General features: G+C 42.3%; 1 protein-coding gene across 1 annotated transcript in view; it reads left to right on the top strand.

The window, feature by feature from the left end:
- The window catches only part of NYAP2 (neuronal tyrosine-phosphorylated phosphoinositide-3-kinase adaptor 2), a 124,911-nt gene that overhangs the window by 51,900 nt on the left and 55,968 nt on the right, over positions 1-17,043 (top strand). The window contains exon 2 of the mRNA XM_041414426.1: positions 2,044-2,342. Within this exon, the coding sequence (XP_041270360.1) occupies positions 2,044-2,342 (299 nt within the window). The remainder of the gene's footprint in view (positions 1-2,043; positions 2,343-17,043) is intronic.

Raw genomic sequence — 17,043 nt, 5'->3', positions numbered from 1 at the left:
CCCCCGCCCCCCATGCTTCATATAAATGCAGTCCTGTGTATTCTTAGGAAAAGGGTGAAATATATCATCTCAGAGGGATTTGTGCAAGTCCATCCAGCTTGCCGTAAGAACCTGGCTTTAGTGGATGGTTCAAACACCTTCATACAGCAGTGAAGTAAATGCAGTAATTAAATAATGTAAACTGTTAAGAATTGTAACATTGGAGACACGGCAAACTGAAACTTTCTTCGCCAAATGTGATTATCCAATAGACTTAGAAAGGAAGCAGACTCCCCACCTGCATTCTTCATCATGTTTGGATAGTAATCTTCTTTAAATAATATGACAGGTTCTTTCTGTAGTCCAGTGTCAGAGGATTATATTATTTTCAGACAATTTATGAAAGATTAGTAGAGGCATAGTTAATCTAGTTAATCATTCAAACTAACTACAGGTTTTTTAGAAATATTCGAATTAATGAGTTCTACCTCTTGATCTTTCTGGCTGCAAATCCCTTTGGAATTGATGCCAATTAGGATTTAGTAACAACTTGGCTGTGAGCATGGACCAGTGTGTGCATATGTGTGGCAGGCATGTGTGCACACATTTACACATGTGGGTAGGTGTCAGTGCCCCTGGAAAGGGGCACATGGTAAGTTAGAGCTGTTCTGTTGTTAACCAGTTTTGAAAGTGGATATCTCCACTTAGAGAAGAAATGGAATAAAAATGCAGAGAGAGTAATAAGCAGGGAGAGTAATAAGCAAACAAAGGTGTTTGTTTTTTTTTTTTTTTTTTTTTTTTCTTTTTTGTTTGTTAAACCAAAAACAAGTTCTGCTTTACCATGCACAAAGCTCATGGCCAGTCTGATGTCTTTAGGACAATTAGATACAGCTTGTGTTTTACCTACAGTGAAGATGGGGTGGAAATGAGGTGGCCTTGCTTACTCTTCACACTTTTGAGAAATGTTCTTGTCTTTAAAGAAAGGAAATGTGTTCCAGCACCAAATAAACTTCACCAGACCAAGGCAACATCAAGTAAGAAACTTTCAGAGAAGCACTTACCCAGGAAGCAGGAGCTAATTAGAGCTTTCTGATGTTTCACAGTTCTTGTGCTGACATTTCTGTGTGCCCACAGTGGTACCATTTCAAACCTCCTTGCAAACAGGCCCACATTGACCTGTGTGTGCTGCTGAGTTTCTTTGCGTAGTCACTGACTTGCCTGAATTGAAATGTGCTGTTGGTTTGCAGTATAAACACCAGTAAGAGCTGTTTTTCAGAACTGATAAGCATGAGTGGAACAGGAATAATATCAAGTTCTCAGTCATTACACCCACAGAAAAATGCAGTGTATGGTAGCACTTGTTTCAGCTGAACTTTCCTTCTTCTTTACCTCTGTTTCTAAAAGGCTGGAGGTTATTTTCTTCCTGATGTCCCACCTGGTGTCCATGGTCTTTTCATCTCCTACACTTCTAATTTACTAGTCTGAAGCTGCTTGTGTTGCAGATTTATGTGGATTTGATGTGATGCTGAGTTTCCTATAGCCAAGTAATTTTTAGAACATTTCTTCTCTACCATTCTTTAGTCTCAAGGGAAAAGATTGATTAGATGCTATGAAGCCTTGTTTCCCAAGCTACACGAGCATCTGTAGTCAAAGATGAGTGTCAGGAAGTGTGGATCAATACATCCTGTTGTAATTCTAAAGTGTTATTCTTTGGCCTACTCACAGTCTCCTGTTTTCCTGAAAACTCAGTTCTGACTTTCAATGTTTGAAATTTCTTCTGTAGAAAATTTCTAGTTACAATAATAGGAAACCTGACAAAAGCTTTTGTTTTTTAAATTTCTTTTTGTAAAATTCTGAGTGTGTAGCAGTGTATCTATGTCTCAGTTGTTGGCAGCATGTGTTGAAAAATAGACTTTTTAGTAGTCATCTTTTCAGAGAAGAGCATTGCTTGTTTTAAAATTTAGAAACATGATCTGCTTGTCACAGGCAGAGCTGAGACCCTGGTTCCAGATATGGTTCAGGCAAAGGAGGACCTTTTACTTACATTTGTATTTTCTGTTACAGCATAGGTGGAGAAGTAGCAAGAGGAAATGAAGGCAGCTACGTGGGGAAACATTTCCGCATGGGATTTATGACAATGCCTGCTCCTCAGGACAGACTGCCACACCCCTGCTCCAGTGGCTTCACTGTCAGATCTCAGTCTCTTCATTCAGTTGGAGGAACTGATGATGAAAGCAGCAGCTCTCGAAAGCAGCCGCCTCCAAAACCGAAGCGAGACCCCAACACCAAACTGAGCACCTCGTCTGAAACAGTCAACACTGGAACAACAAGCAAAAGTGGGAAACTACCAGACAGGACTGAAGGTAAATGCTGTAATTCTTTGGGAAAAAAGGGGGTTGATGAACCAGCCTTAAGATTATCCTGTTGCATTTAAGAATTACCTGTATGTTTCCCTATTTGTGTGCCAACAATGCCAACACAGCTACCCTAGACATCTCATGTCTAAATGTTGGACCAACTATCCAACTGTTCTGTATAGTTTTGCCTTTGACATTTGTCATAGAACTGCACCATTTCCATGGAGAATGAGTTGGATTTATTCAGAGTGAAGGGGGAAAGAGATTGCTGTCAGTTAGAACATTGGCCAATGTTATCTACCCACCAGCCAAGGACCACTGACCATATCATTAGCATGGTGCAAACCACAGCTCTGGAAAGGGCTCTCCTCAACAAAGGAGTGAAGAACAGAAATTAATAAAAAGAATACTTCATGGCCCTGAAACTTCACAGCAAGGAAATACCATCCAACAGTAAAAATTTTAGCCAGGATGATATAATGTATTGCCCAAAGCTTCTGTTTGTGTCTGAGTCTACATTTTCTCTTCCCGTTCCGCCCAGTTACATTTCAGCCAGAGCAGCATTCAGAAGAGAATTAACAAATAGTTTTAGTAAAGATATTGCTTCCTTACTCTGCACTGCTAAAGATGAGCTAACGCTGTAGGGATGATCTCCCTCCTTTATTCCATGCTGTAAGTACATTCTGTGCAGCAGTAGGACCAGCTGTACTCTCTCCTAGAGAGATCAGGATGACTGTGCTTCACAGTGTGAACTGTAGGAAGGAACCCATAAGGACAAATGGTTTGATCAGTGCTGGTGTCTCCCACTGCTGTGTTACATATCAGTTTGACATTTGATGCAGCATGTTGTCCTCCCAGTGCATCCCTTTGCTTGGTGCTGTGGCCAGAAATACTTGTTAGCTACATTCATGCTATGACCCCCTTTAAGAAAATCTGACTAAAAAAAATTGTCAGTGATAACAAAGATGTGAATGAATGTGTAAATCATGGTGGCACATATGTCTGTGATTGTGAAGTTGAACGAGTGCTGAGCAAAGCTGTGGATTTATTTATGCTTTTGGTAGTTATTGTGCACATGACCTTTTTCATTACTTCCATATCCTGTCTTCTTCAGCAACCATGATATCAGCTCTACACAGACCAACGTGACATATGCAAGCATTAAGTAACTGTCCTTAGCAAAAAAAGTTTTCCACAATTTTACTGGAGCAAAGCCTACACACAGAAACTATTTAACTTTGAGATTTAAATTCTCTTATCAGAAAGTATTTCAAATTTTAATTTGGTATCAAAAGAGGCACAAACTTGGTCTGATATGTGCTGAGGTGAAAGACAGGAGCCCTTAAAAAATGCAACATTTAAAAGTATTTTTATAATTTGTTAATATGTCTCTTAGCACTCTTTCTCCCTAAATCTGCCCAACCAGAATCACCAAGATTAGATGAAGTTTGTTTCACAGACAGGGTAGTAGGAAAGGGTTTAATGTTTTTTAATTTGTTTAATGACTATTCCTGCAAGTGTGAATTGAGTCACACAGTACATGGTGCTGTTCAGAATAGCTGACCCCAGCACCATCTCTAGGATGATTAGGAATGGAGTCTGTTTTACATCCATATAACAGCCCTTTTCCTCATTTGCTGAGAAGCAAGAGAACCTGACAGACTTGAAGTAGCAATGATAACAATGGTAATTGAATTGCATCCAAGTATTTTGCCAGCCTCACAGAAGTCATGGCAGACCCTTTAAGCAGCTTTTGTCCTCACAGAACTAGGTTTTCTTCAGCATTATTTGCATTCTGGAAGATTCTGAAAATTTTGTTTCTTTTCCTTCATCTTCTTCTGCCATCTGAAATTTGAGTCCAAGAAAGAAATATGCAGTCATGTCCCTTCTGACAGATCTCAAAGTTCGAAATTGGTTGACATTTCTGTTTCCAAAGACGCTTTTCCTCCTCCACTCCATGCAGGTTTAGCTTGATCTATCCCATCCCACAAGTTTTGAGTGGCATGTGTGGTACTACAGCCTTGTTCACTCTGGTTCCTCTGTATGACAATGGTGCCATACCAGAGTCCAAGTATTGCAGAGCACCTTGGATTCTCATTATTGTCATCAAGAGCTGAATATTCATAGCAAGATCTCTGGAAAGAACTGATGAATGAGTAATACTCCATCACTAGCATAAAATATAATACCTAAATGTTACTTTTCAGTGTGAATAAATGCCTTCATGGAACATTAGGAATCTCTCTGATGTTTAATTTATGACATGTATTATGCTCATTCTGCTGTTTGCAAGCAGAGCAGCAATGGGCACTTTCAGGCTAAAATGAAGAAATTCCTGGAGGTTTTCAATTGACAGAACCCTTTAATCACACTGTTGTTTTTGTGTGTTCAGAATGCCTGCCCTGCTTCTATGTATACTGGGTTTCACCAAAGAGTTTAATACACAGAAATATCAGATTGGAGGTTTTTTTTTTTTGTTTGGGTTGGCTTTTCTTAAGGGAGCAGTCAATTTTTTAGCACAGATATACTCAAGGGTGGTACAATATGGTGTTTAGATGAACAGACTGGATTTCTGAGGTATTTTTCTCTCACTAGGAGAGGCTTTGTTATCACCTGTGCACTCCAAGGTAACTTTTTTTGATGAATTTTCACAGTAATCTGGCTAATGTAGGAATGTTTATATAAAAACTATGGTCATACATGGATGAGAGCCTCTAAAGATGAGCAGAACAGATGGAAGCCAAAGTTCATTACCTGCAGTGTTGACTGATACAAGTATTAGACAATCTTTGTCACTGAATATGAAATTATTGTTGTTGCTCTAAAATAAATTTCCAGCAAATTTAGTATATGAAATTTTGTTCAGAGAATCCTGGGGAACTCTGATTCTATTAGTCTTGTTTTTTGTGGGCCATTAGTTATGTTTTTACCTAGGTAGTAGTTCTCATTCCAGTAGTAAACTTTGAATTCAAAATTTTGTAAGTCGGCCTCTTCCCAATTTCAGGTGAGAAATTCCATAGAATACAATATTCAGGTTTTCTTTTGGATGTCATTGAAAGTTCAGGTCCAAGAAGAGGCAGGTTTAACTTTCAGTCACTGTTGTCTATGTTGTACCCAAATATTTATATATGCATGTGTCTCACACAATTGCATGTACTTGTGGTATTTGCAGGCTGAATGACTGCAGCCTTTTCCAGGAGCTATGGGAAATAATGATGAAAAACCCTATTGTTTCTCCATCTACTACCATGGAATCTCTACAAAGGACTTGTCACATAATTGTTCTCAGCACAATTTTTTTATGGCTGTGCAGAATAATTCAGACTATGATGTCTATTGGCTGACCTGGTGGCTACTTTGAAAAGGAATTTGCTGCATTTTCTAGACAACCAGGGACAGCCTCATCACTTGTTTTTATTAAACAAGTTTACTTTTTGCTCTTTGATAGTGATCCTGTTTATACAAACAAAAGCAGTAACTGATTGTAACTTTGATACTCTTTTTGATCATGGTGAAATCAAATATTGAGTATATCCCATTGTAATATCTGCCATAACATTAGATTGGTTTTAGTGTGTCTGAATTTACTGCAGAAAGGGCAGAAAAGATTTGGTCATGAGCTTGAAGGACCTTTTCCTCCTGAAGCACAAATAGCAGCAGTAACACCCCCACTGGTTCTGTGCACTTTTCCTATAAGTGCTCTGGCTTCCCTGTTTGTGGGAGTGTGAGAATCTTCCCTGAAGTTCCAGTGGCACATATTGGCCCTGTCTTGTGCAGCAGCACTTGGGTTTGTTTTGTTCATCCCAGCCTACCTTGGCTGTGCCTGCAAGAGCCCTCTCCAGCCTGAAGGCATCCTTCTCTTGACTTTAGCTTTGTTGCTGTGTTTCCTCACTTTGTGTCACTTCTTGTGCTTTAATACTCCATTTTTTACTCTTCTGGCTGCCTCTCATATGCACCCACTGAACGCCTTCCACCCAATGCATTTCTCCTCTGTGACAGATTTCTAGAAAGTGTTTTTTAAAAATGTGGGCTGTCTTTTCTTCAGAGTTTTCAAACGCTGGTAGGAACAGCAAACAAATGGAGCTGTGCCCCATGCATCACACATTGGAAGTGACAAGTGAACTGAAAAGGGTAATTTAAAATAACATTTCAGCATAGAAGGCATATCTCATCGTGATCCTGAAAGGCTCTTTATTGCAAAAATGCAGGACTATAATTAATTGATTTGTTTTCAGTGCCCAATCTCACAGAAAAAGGAAGTAATAAAACAGTATAATTGGCTGATGTAGCCAGCCTGAAGCAGTGTTTTTTGATATGATCACTGCGTGTCTACAGGAAATCTTTACAGGTCTACTACAGTGCAAATAAAAATGAAAATATATAAGTAAACTGCATTTTGAAGGATAATTTTTTGTTAAAATTCTGCTTAGTAATATGGAGTACTACATTATATAAAGAAACACACATGAAATATATAATTTAATTATAAAATGTAATTAATGTCTGCATAATACATGCACGTAATGAGAAAGCAGGGTCTATATACTTGCATGTACATACAAACATGCACACAGATACCAGTTAAAACTCAGAATAGCATTTTCACAATGTTATTTATGGTTGTAATTCTGCTGCTGCCATAGCCAAAGGAAAATTTACCTCTCGTGTGAGAAAATACTTTCAGGGGACCCACCTCTTGAACCCACTCAAGTAGTTTAGTGTTTTCCTTCCAAGTATCTTGGGAAAGAAGATATCCTTCTTGCTGCTGCCTTCTAAGCTCCTTGCAGTGAGCTCAGCAATTTCTAAGGGTGGGCAGCTTGTAAGGAAAATTTTTCTCAGGAGAAAAGTAATTACAGAAACTGGGCTTGCAGTCCAGTTGGTCTCTCTCATAAATCTAGTTTTCTGTCAGCTAGACTGGTGACTCTTCATTGTAAATTTGAACTTTTGCTACTCTCATTAAGCAGAGTTTGAATTAAAGGGATTTAGCACTTTTGCTAGTTTTACATAGAGCTGGTTTCCTTTTATTTCCTACCTAAGTGAATAATGTATTTAACCTGAACTTTGAAATAGTGTCCTCTGTGGTAACCATGATATGTCTTTCCTTATCCTCTCTTATCCTTATCCTTATCTTTCCCAGATCGTTTCATCCATGCCTATCAAAGAAATATCTTTAAAGAGCCCTATTCAGACCTAGCCAGTCTAAAGGGACTGACAGATGGGTTCTGGTGGGTTGACCTGTGGGCAGTTTAAGAGGCTCCTGCTCTGGGCTGTGTGCTTGGCCTCCTGCTGGCACGGCAGCCCAGCTGACACGGCACAGTGCAGAGTTTTAGGGACATGGCTCTGAGGAGCTGTGGCAGAGGAGTGGGGAGGCAGGTCTGGAGAGCAGCATCCTGCAGTGCAGTCTGCGCGGGGAGCACCAGCCTTGTGCCATGGCTCTTGCAATCAGCTCCCTCGCAGCCTGGGCCATTTGTCACTGTGGCTGCAGTGCTGCTGCCGTGCCAGGATTGGGGCTGGCAGCAGGAAGGGCAGCATGGCAGAGCAGCACAAGGGTGTGCTGCCTCCTGAGCTCCAGCTCCAGGGCATCCTCCCCGGGCAGGGGCTCCTCAGCCAGGTGCTGCAGTGGGTCATTGTGCTGAGAGGCCTCAGTGCTTGCATACTGTGCACTGTATATTTTGCAGCTCATTTTCTCTTTCCTACAGCCTGCACTGTGTTTTGAGCACAGTTTTTCCCTGTGAGAAGCTGCAGCTTGGTTCACATTAGCTGTTTAGTTGTAATGCGAGCCACTGCTGAGCCGTGTGCAGAACAAGGTGTTTTCCATCACATACCTTAATCTGATTCTTGGGCTCAGTGCTGTATTACCCATAATTGTTTGTATGCTGCACTGTATCCCTTGCAGCCTGTGAGGCTCAAGAGAGCTTAACTTGAATCTGTGCACGCTGGGAGAAGGGCTGGCACTGATGAAGGGGAAAGTCAAAGGCAGAAAAGGCAGAAATCACAGGCCTTGTTGTTAGTGAGGTGGAGTTGTCTTTCCACTGCCATGCCTGACTCCAGAGAAGTGTGTGCCCTGTGTGTCCAGGTGGCATGGGGATGGATATGGTGCCTCCAGCAGTGTTGGAGCCATTCAGCTCCTAATGGAACCCTGGCACGTCTTTCCCTTTGCACTGCCCTTCCCCTCCCAGCCTCCTTGCTGCCCCAGGGATCAGAAGGGTGGAGGGCAGCACCAGCCTGACTGTGTTGGGATTCTGCCCAGAAGCTTGTTCCCACTGACCTGCATTCAAGCAGGTAGGACATGGCAAAGATTTTGGTCTGTTCTCTAGCATTTAATAGCTTAGAGACTTTCAAAGGCTTTCCTTTTTGGGTGGTGGTGGTGGGAGTAGTTTTTCAGTGCTTTGGGATTTGGTTTTCTCTGCTTTTGCTGAGACTTCAGTATGCCCCTCCCTGCAGCAAGTCAGTTTTCAGATTGCAGCTTCCAGAGCTCCTTTACTTCCCTGCATCACCTTCTTCAGCCCTTCATCTTCCCAGGTCTGTTTCCTCATCCCTTGGATAAACAAGGGCAAGGGAAAAGGAGGGAATGAACATAGCAGTTCTTATAGCTGTTATAATAGCTTTCTGTGCAGAGCAATGAACACAATGTGATTTTTGGAGGGATTTATAAACAAGTTTTGAAGCCACAGAGGGAATATGTTCTTACCCTCAAGGCACATATGCATGCTCATTAATGTTAATGGAAGCTGCAAGCAATGAACAGAAAATAGACCAGGCAGTGGTAAAAGACACGAAGCTCTGTTACCCACTAGGGAATCACACAGTGCCCAGGACTTGGCAGCTGGTACTTAAGCTCTCTTCTATTAGTCTAGCCTGTGTACTTAGTGACTTTTTAAAAATTCTTCTTAATTTAACAAAGTTGCTTTATGTATTCCTCCTCGCTCTTTTCACAATAGGATGTTGCTCATTTGCTGAGACTCTGCACCAGGGTTAAAAAAGCCCAAAATTAAATGTGCAGCTCCCCTGCAGTACAGCTATTGCTCTGCTCTCAAGAGTGATGGAAGTTGTGATGTTCTTGATAATGGAAAAGCCTTAATAATGTGAGTTCAGGGAGTGTTTTGCTGATTTACCAGATTAACTGCAAATGCAGCCAGTCCAGGAGGAGCTGCCTGCCCTCAGCTAAAGCCAGCAAGCTCTGCTAAACATTTGTGACTCCTGCTGTGAGCATGTGGGCTTTTCTGCACTCTTAGTGCAGAGCCCCAGTGCTCCAGGGCTCAGGAGAGTTTATAAGCCTGGTCACAAGCCCAGGTTCAAACCGCTGGTGAATTCACATCATTCTGCTCTGAAATTAGCTGGACCATCTCAGACCTAAGAGCAATGTTGGCACAACATACTGTATGGGAGACTTTCTCAGGCTGCTGTCCTCTGACTGTACAGGTCACTGTAGCCCCTGGACATGCCAACAAGGCAAGGAAATGTGAGCCACTCATTCATGCAATTACCTGGGATCTAGGACAGAGTATAAGCATGGATTTCACATCATATGGAAGCCACTGGGCTGCTTTTAAAGCCAACCCACTCCTGGAAGTACTTCACATGTGCTCTTTGAGGTGTCCAAATCATTAATCTCTGCCAGGAAGACCAGACTGAAGAGGAGTCTCTGAAGGAAGCTAAAGTGTGGGTGGTCTTGTTCACTGCATGGTTAATTTGCAGCCTCAATAGACAGACTCTATGTAACTGTAAGGTTATAATATCAATGAACCTGTTCATTGTCAGCAGGTCACTGTAAGTTGTCATATTGGTGACTTTATTTCATTTTTTGTTTTGTTTATACCTCAGGGGACCGTAATACTGAAATATTATGAACTGAAATACTATGAGATACTAGATTCTGGCATTATTTTGCTTCACTGAATGGCTCTGAAGTCAAGGCCAGGAGAGGAGGGGAGGAGAAATCCAGGTTAATTCTCTTGCGTTGTTTTGACAGCACATCACAAATTGTTAAGTAAAATGAAATGCCTCTGAAACTGCAAAAATAACAATCTGAGAATACTCCTACTACACTTCTGTTTTGCATATTGATTTTGGCATGTTTTTCTGTTAAAGGCATTGTGGACACATGAGTAAGGGCTTGAGGGATCAGACTGAGATCCTAAAGCCCCTGTTTACTCTCAGAGCTGGTCTGTGATAATAGACGTGTCTAGCAAAATTAATTTGGAATTAAAGACAAAAGCCACAAAACAGCTGCACTTTTTATTATATAGCAAGTACATTGAATTTCCACCCCTTTGTCTTACCTTATTTTTAACTGGTGCCCTAATTCTCTTCTCGCTTTAACAATCAAATGAAACAAATCCTCATGGAGTGAAGCATGACTGAGCTCTTAAAACATTTTGTGCCCGTTGCACTCACATTGGCTTTCCTGGGAATGCACAGTGCTTGCAGAATCACATCCCAAGAGATTCACGTCTAGCTCCAGGTGAGATCCTCTCATGGCCAGCCTCTGTTTCGTTGGTAGCTTCTTTCTAATGACTGTTTGAGTGTAGTAGCCTTGGTTGGTGCACTGGTTTGCTGCTTTCCTCCCTTCCACTTGGCTTAATGCTGGATGACATCAGGCAACATATGCCTGACATGCTGCAACTGTGTTTGGCACTTCCAGCTTGTCCGTCCGTCCGTCCGTGTGCGAGCACTGCTGTGCTGGGGTAACGTGCACGGCCCTGACAGCTCCACGGAGCACAGCTCCCTCCTTGCACTGCCATCAGCTTGCCTGGAGGCCACCGTGTACCAGCCAGGGCTTTTCACAGATGCGAGAGCAGAAAGTATAAAACGATGCACACATAATTTTAATGCTATTTTATTGGCTGTAACTTTAAACTGCTGGCATGTCCAACAAGAAGTGCATATCCCAAAGTCTGAGGTGGTTTGTACCTGGCTGCTAGTTCAGGGTGGGGAAAGGCTTAGAAGTAGGCAGTAAAGCGCTGGAGCTTGGTGTACTTAACTTCAACAAGAGCTTAATATCCATTTCCAGTACAGTGGTATAATATTTGCCATGGTTCCCATAATTTCTCTGAGATATTCATAAAGAATACTTTACCTTCAAATTCACAGCCTTCCTTCATATAATGATTGAAGAATTACAGGTCCCCTTATGCTTAGTGGTAAAACCAATGCTACAAGTACAGGACTCTCTGGGCATGAACACGCCTGGAAAAAAACAGCAGAATTGCCTTTGGGTTGTTGACCCTAACAAGGCTTTGTGGGATTAAGGAGATTGCTGGCATTCTCCCCTCCATGCATGACTGCAAAGGGAGCTCTCTCCTATTTCCTCTGGGTAGAATACCAAAGGATGGAGTGGCTATAAACCTTGCCTTGGAATCACTGGGGTGATGTCAGAAATCTCAGTTTCAATGGGGTTAGGATTTTGTTTATGGCAACGGAATTCTCTTAACATTTGAATTTTGGTGAATAGGATAGTAAGCAACCTTTTGATTAAAAGAAAAAAAAAATCCACAACTAAAAAAGCAAACATAACAAAGCATGCCAAGCACAAACTTGAAGCTATAGGACTAGTATGGATGCAAAAGCTTGATAATATGTCTAGCCTACTTATTTTCTTAATTAGGAGTGTTTGCAAGCAAAGGCATGAAAGCTGAAAATGTTCTATGATTCTGAATTTGTTATTTTCTGTTAAAGGTGAAATAATTTTTACTGGTGGTGTGCCCGAATATCTGCAGTGACTCATTGCCATATGATCCCAGTTCTGCAAATGTATGCTTGCATGTCAGTAAGTGTTAAGCCAAATGGAGACTTCTGTAAAGTAATACTAAGCATTGTCTCCCAGGGATGTAAGTGGAGGAATAGCCACTGACTTAGATGACCTTGAGCTTTTCACTTGTCCCTCAGTATCACAGATTCCTCCTTTATAACACACAGATAGTGATAAAAGCTCCGTTTAGTGAGGTAATTTGCAGTCAGCTTATGATGAGAATGTTTGTGCTCACATTGAAAACTTGAGCTGATGGGACACTGCTTTTCTGAGCAGCACTGTAGAAAGAAGATTCTGAGAGGAGAAGGGAATATGTGAAAAACACTGTCCTTGCTAATATAACATTCCACACACCTGGCAGGGTTTAATTTGTGAACTCAGGGCAGTCACTGTGGAAACCAAGACTTAAGCAGCCACTCAGTGTAGGAACTGCTCAAGTTCCCTTTCCCAATCTCATGTGGGTATCACTGATGCTGCAGAGTGTGAATAAGGATGGCAAAATCTGAGCTGCCTTTATGGTGCAGCTCTGAAATGCTGAATGCCAGGGTTTACAGAACAGACAGTCCCAGGAGATGGAGTGTAACAACCCCCACAGAGCTCAGGCTGTTCTGAGCTGTGCTCTGCCATAGACTGTGCCTTGGTGGTGGGGGTGAATTCCTGCAAAGAGCTTGACTTCTGATAAACAACAAAATGAAACAGGCTGTAAACACTTGGTTATAGCAATAACTTCTGCTTTCCCCTTCCTTTTTCGGCTCCATCTTTGCTTTTTCATCCTCCATCTTGCTTCCCAGCTGGAACAATGAGGTCAAGCCTGACATTTGAAACAGGCGATGCTTCCAAAGCTTGTTTGGAACTGCCCAAAACTCTGTCAAAATGGCACTGTCCACTGCAGTCATACCAGGTGAATTTATGGGGATTAGGCCCAGCTACTTGACCCTTGTAGATCAACACTATTACAGGCTCTACTAGTTTCACTACACTATCTTCAAATAAATGCAGGACGAAATGATAGATGCCAGGCACACCGAGCAGCTCTGAGTGTGAGGCAGCTGATAATATGTGGCCTGTCTGTAATTTTGTCAGCACTTTATTTAGAGTTGAGGAGAGAGGAGTCACCCCTATGGAGATGGAAGTAAAATTAATAGCTGGGAGGCATTTTTCCTAAAGCTGATTACAGTGAGTATTTCATACCACTCAGCCTCTGACCATAGTGCTGTTACATTTCCAGGCGCTGCTGCCTGCCACTGAGCTGCTCAGGCAGTGTTCTGTCCATTTCAGCTGTCATCATATTCACCCAAAAATGTTCAGTGACAACTTACAGGAACTGCTTCTGCAGGGTCACCTCGTGGCCTTTTGGTAAAGGAAAGAGTGCCCCCTTCACTGAACTCTTGTTCATTGTGGCTCATTTGCCTTCTGCTGCTCCTGCTGTGGTGACTCATCTGACCCTGGCCATCAACCTTGTGCTTTGTTTTGAAATGTGAGCTCAGTGGTGGCAGAAGGAGCTGCTGGATGTGTCACTCAGTGGAGCTTTGTACAACTGCCTCAAGGAAAGAGCTGTAGAGAGCCCACTGGACTTCTGGGGGAGAGGGGGCTGCTGAAATCTGCTGGTTCCTTGTCGCCAGTACAGGAGCCTCTGTGGGGCTGCTGTGCCTGTGGAATAGTTGGACACAGCACATCTCATGTTGAAGTACCCAAGAGCCCACTATTCTGCACAATACCACCTTGGTGTTTTCTGCACAATACCACCTTGGTAGGTCTGCCAGTTTGATTGAATGCGCTGCAATTATTTTAGAAGCTCGGCAAACAGATTGTTACTTATATAAGCAAATAATGCATTTGACCTACTTATGTTAGCTGTAAATAGAAGATAGGCATTGCTGTGGATCTGAAAAATGAGGAGTCTCATATCTCTGGATAAATTATTCAAGTCTTTGCATATAGTAATTGCTAGACTTCTGGTCTGGTTGTCTGTGAACCAAAACAACAAATCAAGTGAACAAATACAGACTATTTTTCTAGATAAATAAAGTAGGTGAGTTAAACTTCCTGTTTCATTCAGCATTTATCTAAATGTAACTTGATTTTCTTTTTTACCATTTCTCCATTGGAGTCCACTATTTGGGTGCATGTCCTGGTTTTAGGAATCCCCCAGAGCCAGGAAATCTTGCAGAGATTTGTTTCATTCAGTGTCTCTGTGAGCACTGGGTCAGAGAGCCCGTGTGCTGTACCTTCTCCAAGAAGTTCATGAACGTTCAGCAAATGACTTCCCATGTTGTTGCCCTCAGCTGTCACAGCCAGTAATGGATAGCAGTGTTGTTCCTGTGAAGCCAGGAGCTGCATTCAGCCTGGGGTCTGCCTCTGTTACCAGGAGCATCAACAGATAATGCCACAGAGGCCTTCAGTGCCTTTGGGCAGCAGGGAACAGGAAAAAGCAACTCAGCCCTCAAAGGGTCACTGCTGTTGTGTGTCCTCTACACACCAAGCTCATGTGATGTAGGTGACTAAGGCATGTCTTGATGGGACTTAGCTTGTCACACACCACCCTTTCTGGACAGAGGAGAGATCTTTTCTTTCTACAGGCTAACAGAGATGCTGCTGCACTTGAGCCATCCCATGGCTCAGCCTGTAGAAACTCAGAGCATCACCATCTTCTCTGTGATAGTCAGGGAATCTGATACTTAAGGAATAAGAAAATTAAGGATACAGGGTAGCTGCAGAGAGGGAGAAGGGGCAGCTAGCGCAGGGTGATAGCTCCATGAGAATTGTACCACAATAAAAATGCTAATCTGGGGGGTGGGGAAGGCTGGTGTCACCCATTGTTCTCTGTGTGAAGTGCAGTCAGTTTGTGGGGAGCTATAAGAATAGAGCAATAACAGTTAATTCACAATAAACCAGCAAACTCTTCAGGTTTTATTTTCACAGTGACAGTCAAGACTCCATAAATGGTGCTATAAACTAGAAGGGCTTTACTGATGTTTCTGCTCTGTGGCTGTTTTACTGTACTCTGCTGTGAGCATGCTTAACCCTTCACTACTCCAGCTCTATGCAGGCTCCTGCATGAGAGACACCAACAAACAGGCACATTGACTTCATAAATAAATTTGTCTGCATGCATGATTCATTAGTTCTGTTTCCACGTTCTTCACTAATGATGCTTCTGATAGAGAAATTTCCATACCCATTGCCTTTCTCTAGAATTCCTCCAGACTATGTAGAGTTACAGAAATTTTTATTGTCACTGTAACACTGGTTGCAAAACCTGTTTTGCATATTGCAGAGTTCAGAATGAACCAGAACTTCGAAAATACTCATTGCATGTGTGGGCAGCGTGAGGATCTTTCCCCAGTAATCCTCCCACCTCTCTGTCCTCAGAGCCTCTTCTGGAACTTCTATAACTTAAACCCATGCATTGCCAGAGATCTGGCCCTTTGTGTCTGGTCATATTAGTTGAAGGATATTTTTCTAGATGGGTACCCAGAGCATATCCATCAGAGGGTAGTCAGAGAGTCATCTAAAAGAAGTTACTGTAAGATTTTCATTTGCCTCCACTTGCACTCAGCACATCAGTTTTCCTGTAAAAGGAGAATGATTCAAATTGACTATTCTTTCCTTAATTATCCAAAGCCTTGCCTTTTCTGCCTTACCAGGCCTATGCCATCTGACAATAGCTTTTAGCCTCAGTGAATAGCACAGAACAGCTTGATTGCAAATAATTTGTAATTATTTCCCAAATACCCCTTTCTTTTTTTCTTTGCCTATTCAGTGTTATCTGGAAAAATCGGGGATATCAATTACTCATTCTTTTAAAAGACAAGAATGTGAAGTTCAAAATATAGGAGAGCACAAGGCTGGGCATTCAGGAGCAGACATTCACCTTGTAATTTCTCATAAGTTTTTGGAGACCTTTGCACTCTAGGAAAGGGTAATTGGCCAGGTGGATGTACAGGGAAGTGAGGGCTGTGAAGGAGAAAACCTGGAAGTCAGTCTGCTCTGTAATGTGGCAATTTGGGTAGGGAATCTCTGTACCATGCTGACACTACAAAGGTTTTGACATATTCTGGCACCTCTGGGTCTGCCCTTGTCTTGCTGCTGCAGAGCAAGGACTGGCAGCCCTGCTGTGCTGGGAGCAGGCACTGGTGCCCTAGGCTGGTGCCCTAGGTTGGCTTTTGTGAGCCCCAGGGAGGGGCGGCAACCTTGGCATGTGCAGAGTGTGTGGTGCTGGGGCTGTTCGGTTCTGTGGCCCTGAGCTGGACCTGGGAGCAGAATATCTTTAACCATGGTGCCTGTCAGCTGCAGGCTGGTACTGCTGGAGCAAGGCAGAACTGGCTTTAACTGCAGGCCCTGATTCTGCTCTCTTTTGTACTGATGTTTAATTCTGGGCTATCACTCCCAGAGCCACAAGCTCTCCACCACTTTCAATTAGAGCAGAAATCAATCATTTTAAAAGCCAAAAGAAGTCGTAGCCAAAATAAAGAGACCTGAATACTTTTGAGGAAGTACTCTTAATCATAGCCTTGAGACATGCAAGTAGCACATCAGCATTATTTTATGACACTGACTTTTCATCTTTTCATTTTCAGTATAGTTGTGTCCTCTTTAAATGCCCAAATAATTTCCAGTAAGAGCTAATAAATTCAGGAGGGGGAAGAAATAGGTGCTGTTTGAAACCATTGTGCTGAAACCACCTATTGCCTGTTTGAATTAATCAGATGGTTCTTTTATTCCTCCCATGTGCTTCCCTTCTTTTAGAGCATCTTTTAGGAAAGGAGGAGGTAACCTGCAGGGAAGGGCCTTGTGTCCATGAGGACAATGCTATTTTGAGGGGCCAGATTTTTTCTTGAGAGAAATGCATTCTCTGATGTTCAAACTGTTGATGATGTTTCAATAATCACTTGCTAAGATGCATCTTTGTGTGTATATTTTATGGCTGTTCACAGAGTAGGAATATTTACCTTC

The sequence above is a fragment of the Onychostruthus taczanowskii genome, unplaced genomic scaffold (genome assembly GCF_017590055.1).
Source record: "Onychostruthus taczanowskii isolate IOZ18803 unplaced genomic scaffold, ASM1759005v1 scaffold45, whole genome shotgun sequence".
In the NCBI taxonomy this organism is placed as follows: Eukaryota; Metazoa; Chordata; class Aves; order Passeriformes; family Passeridae; genus Onychostruthus; species Onychostruthus taczanowskii.
The sequence above is the reverse complement of the archived record's forward strand: the minus strand, read 5'-3'. Positions and strand labels throughout refer to the sequence as shown.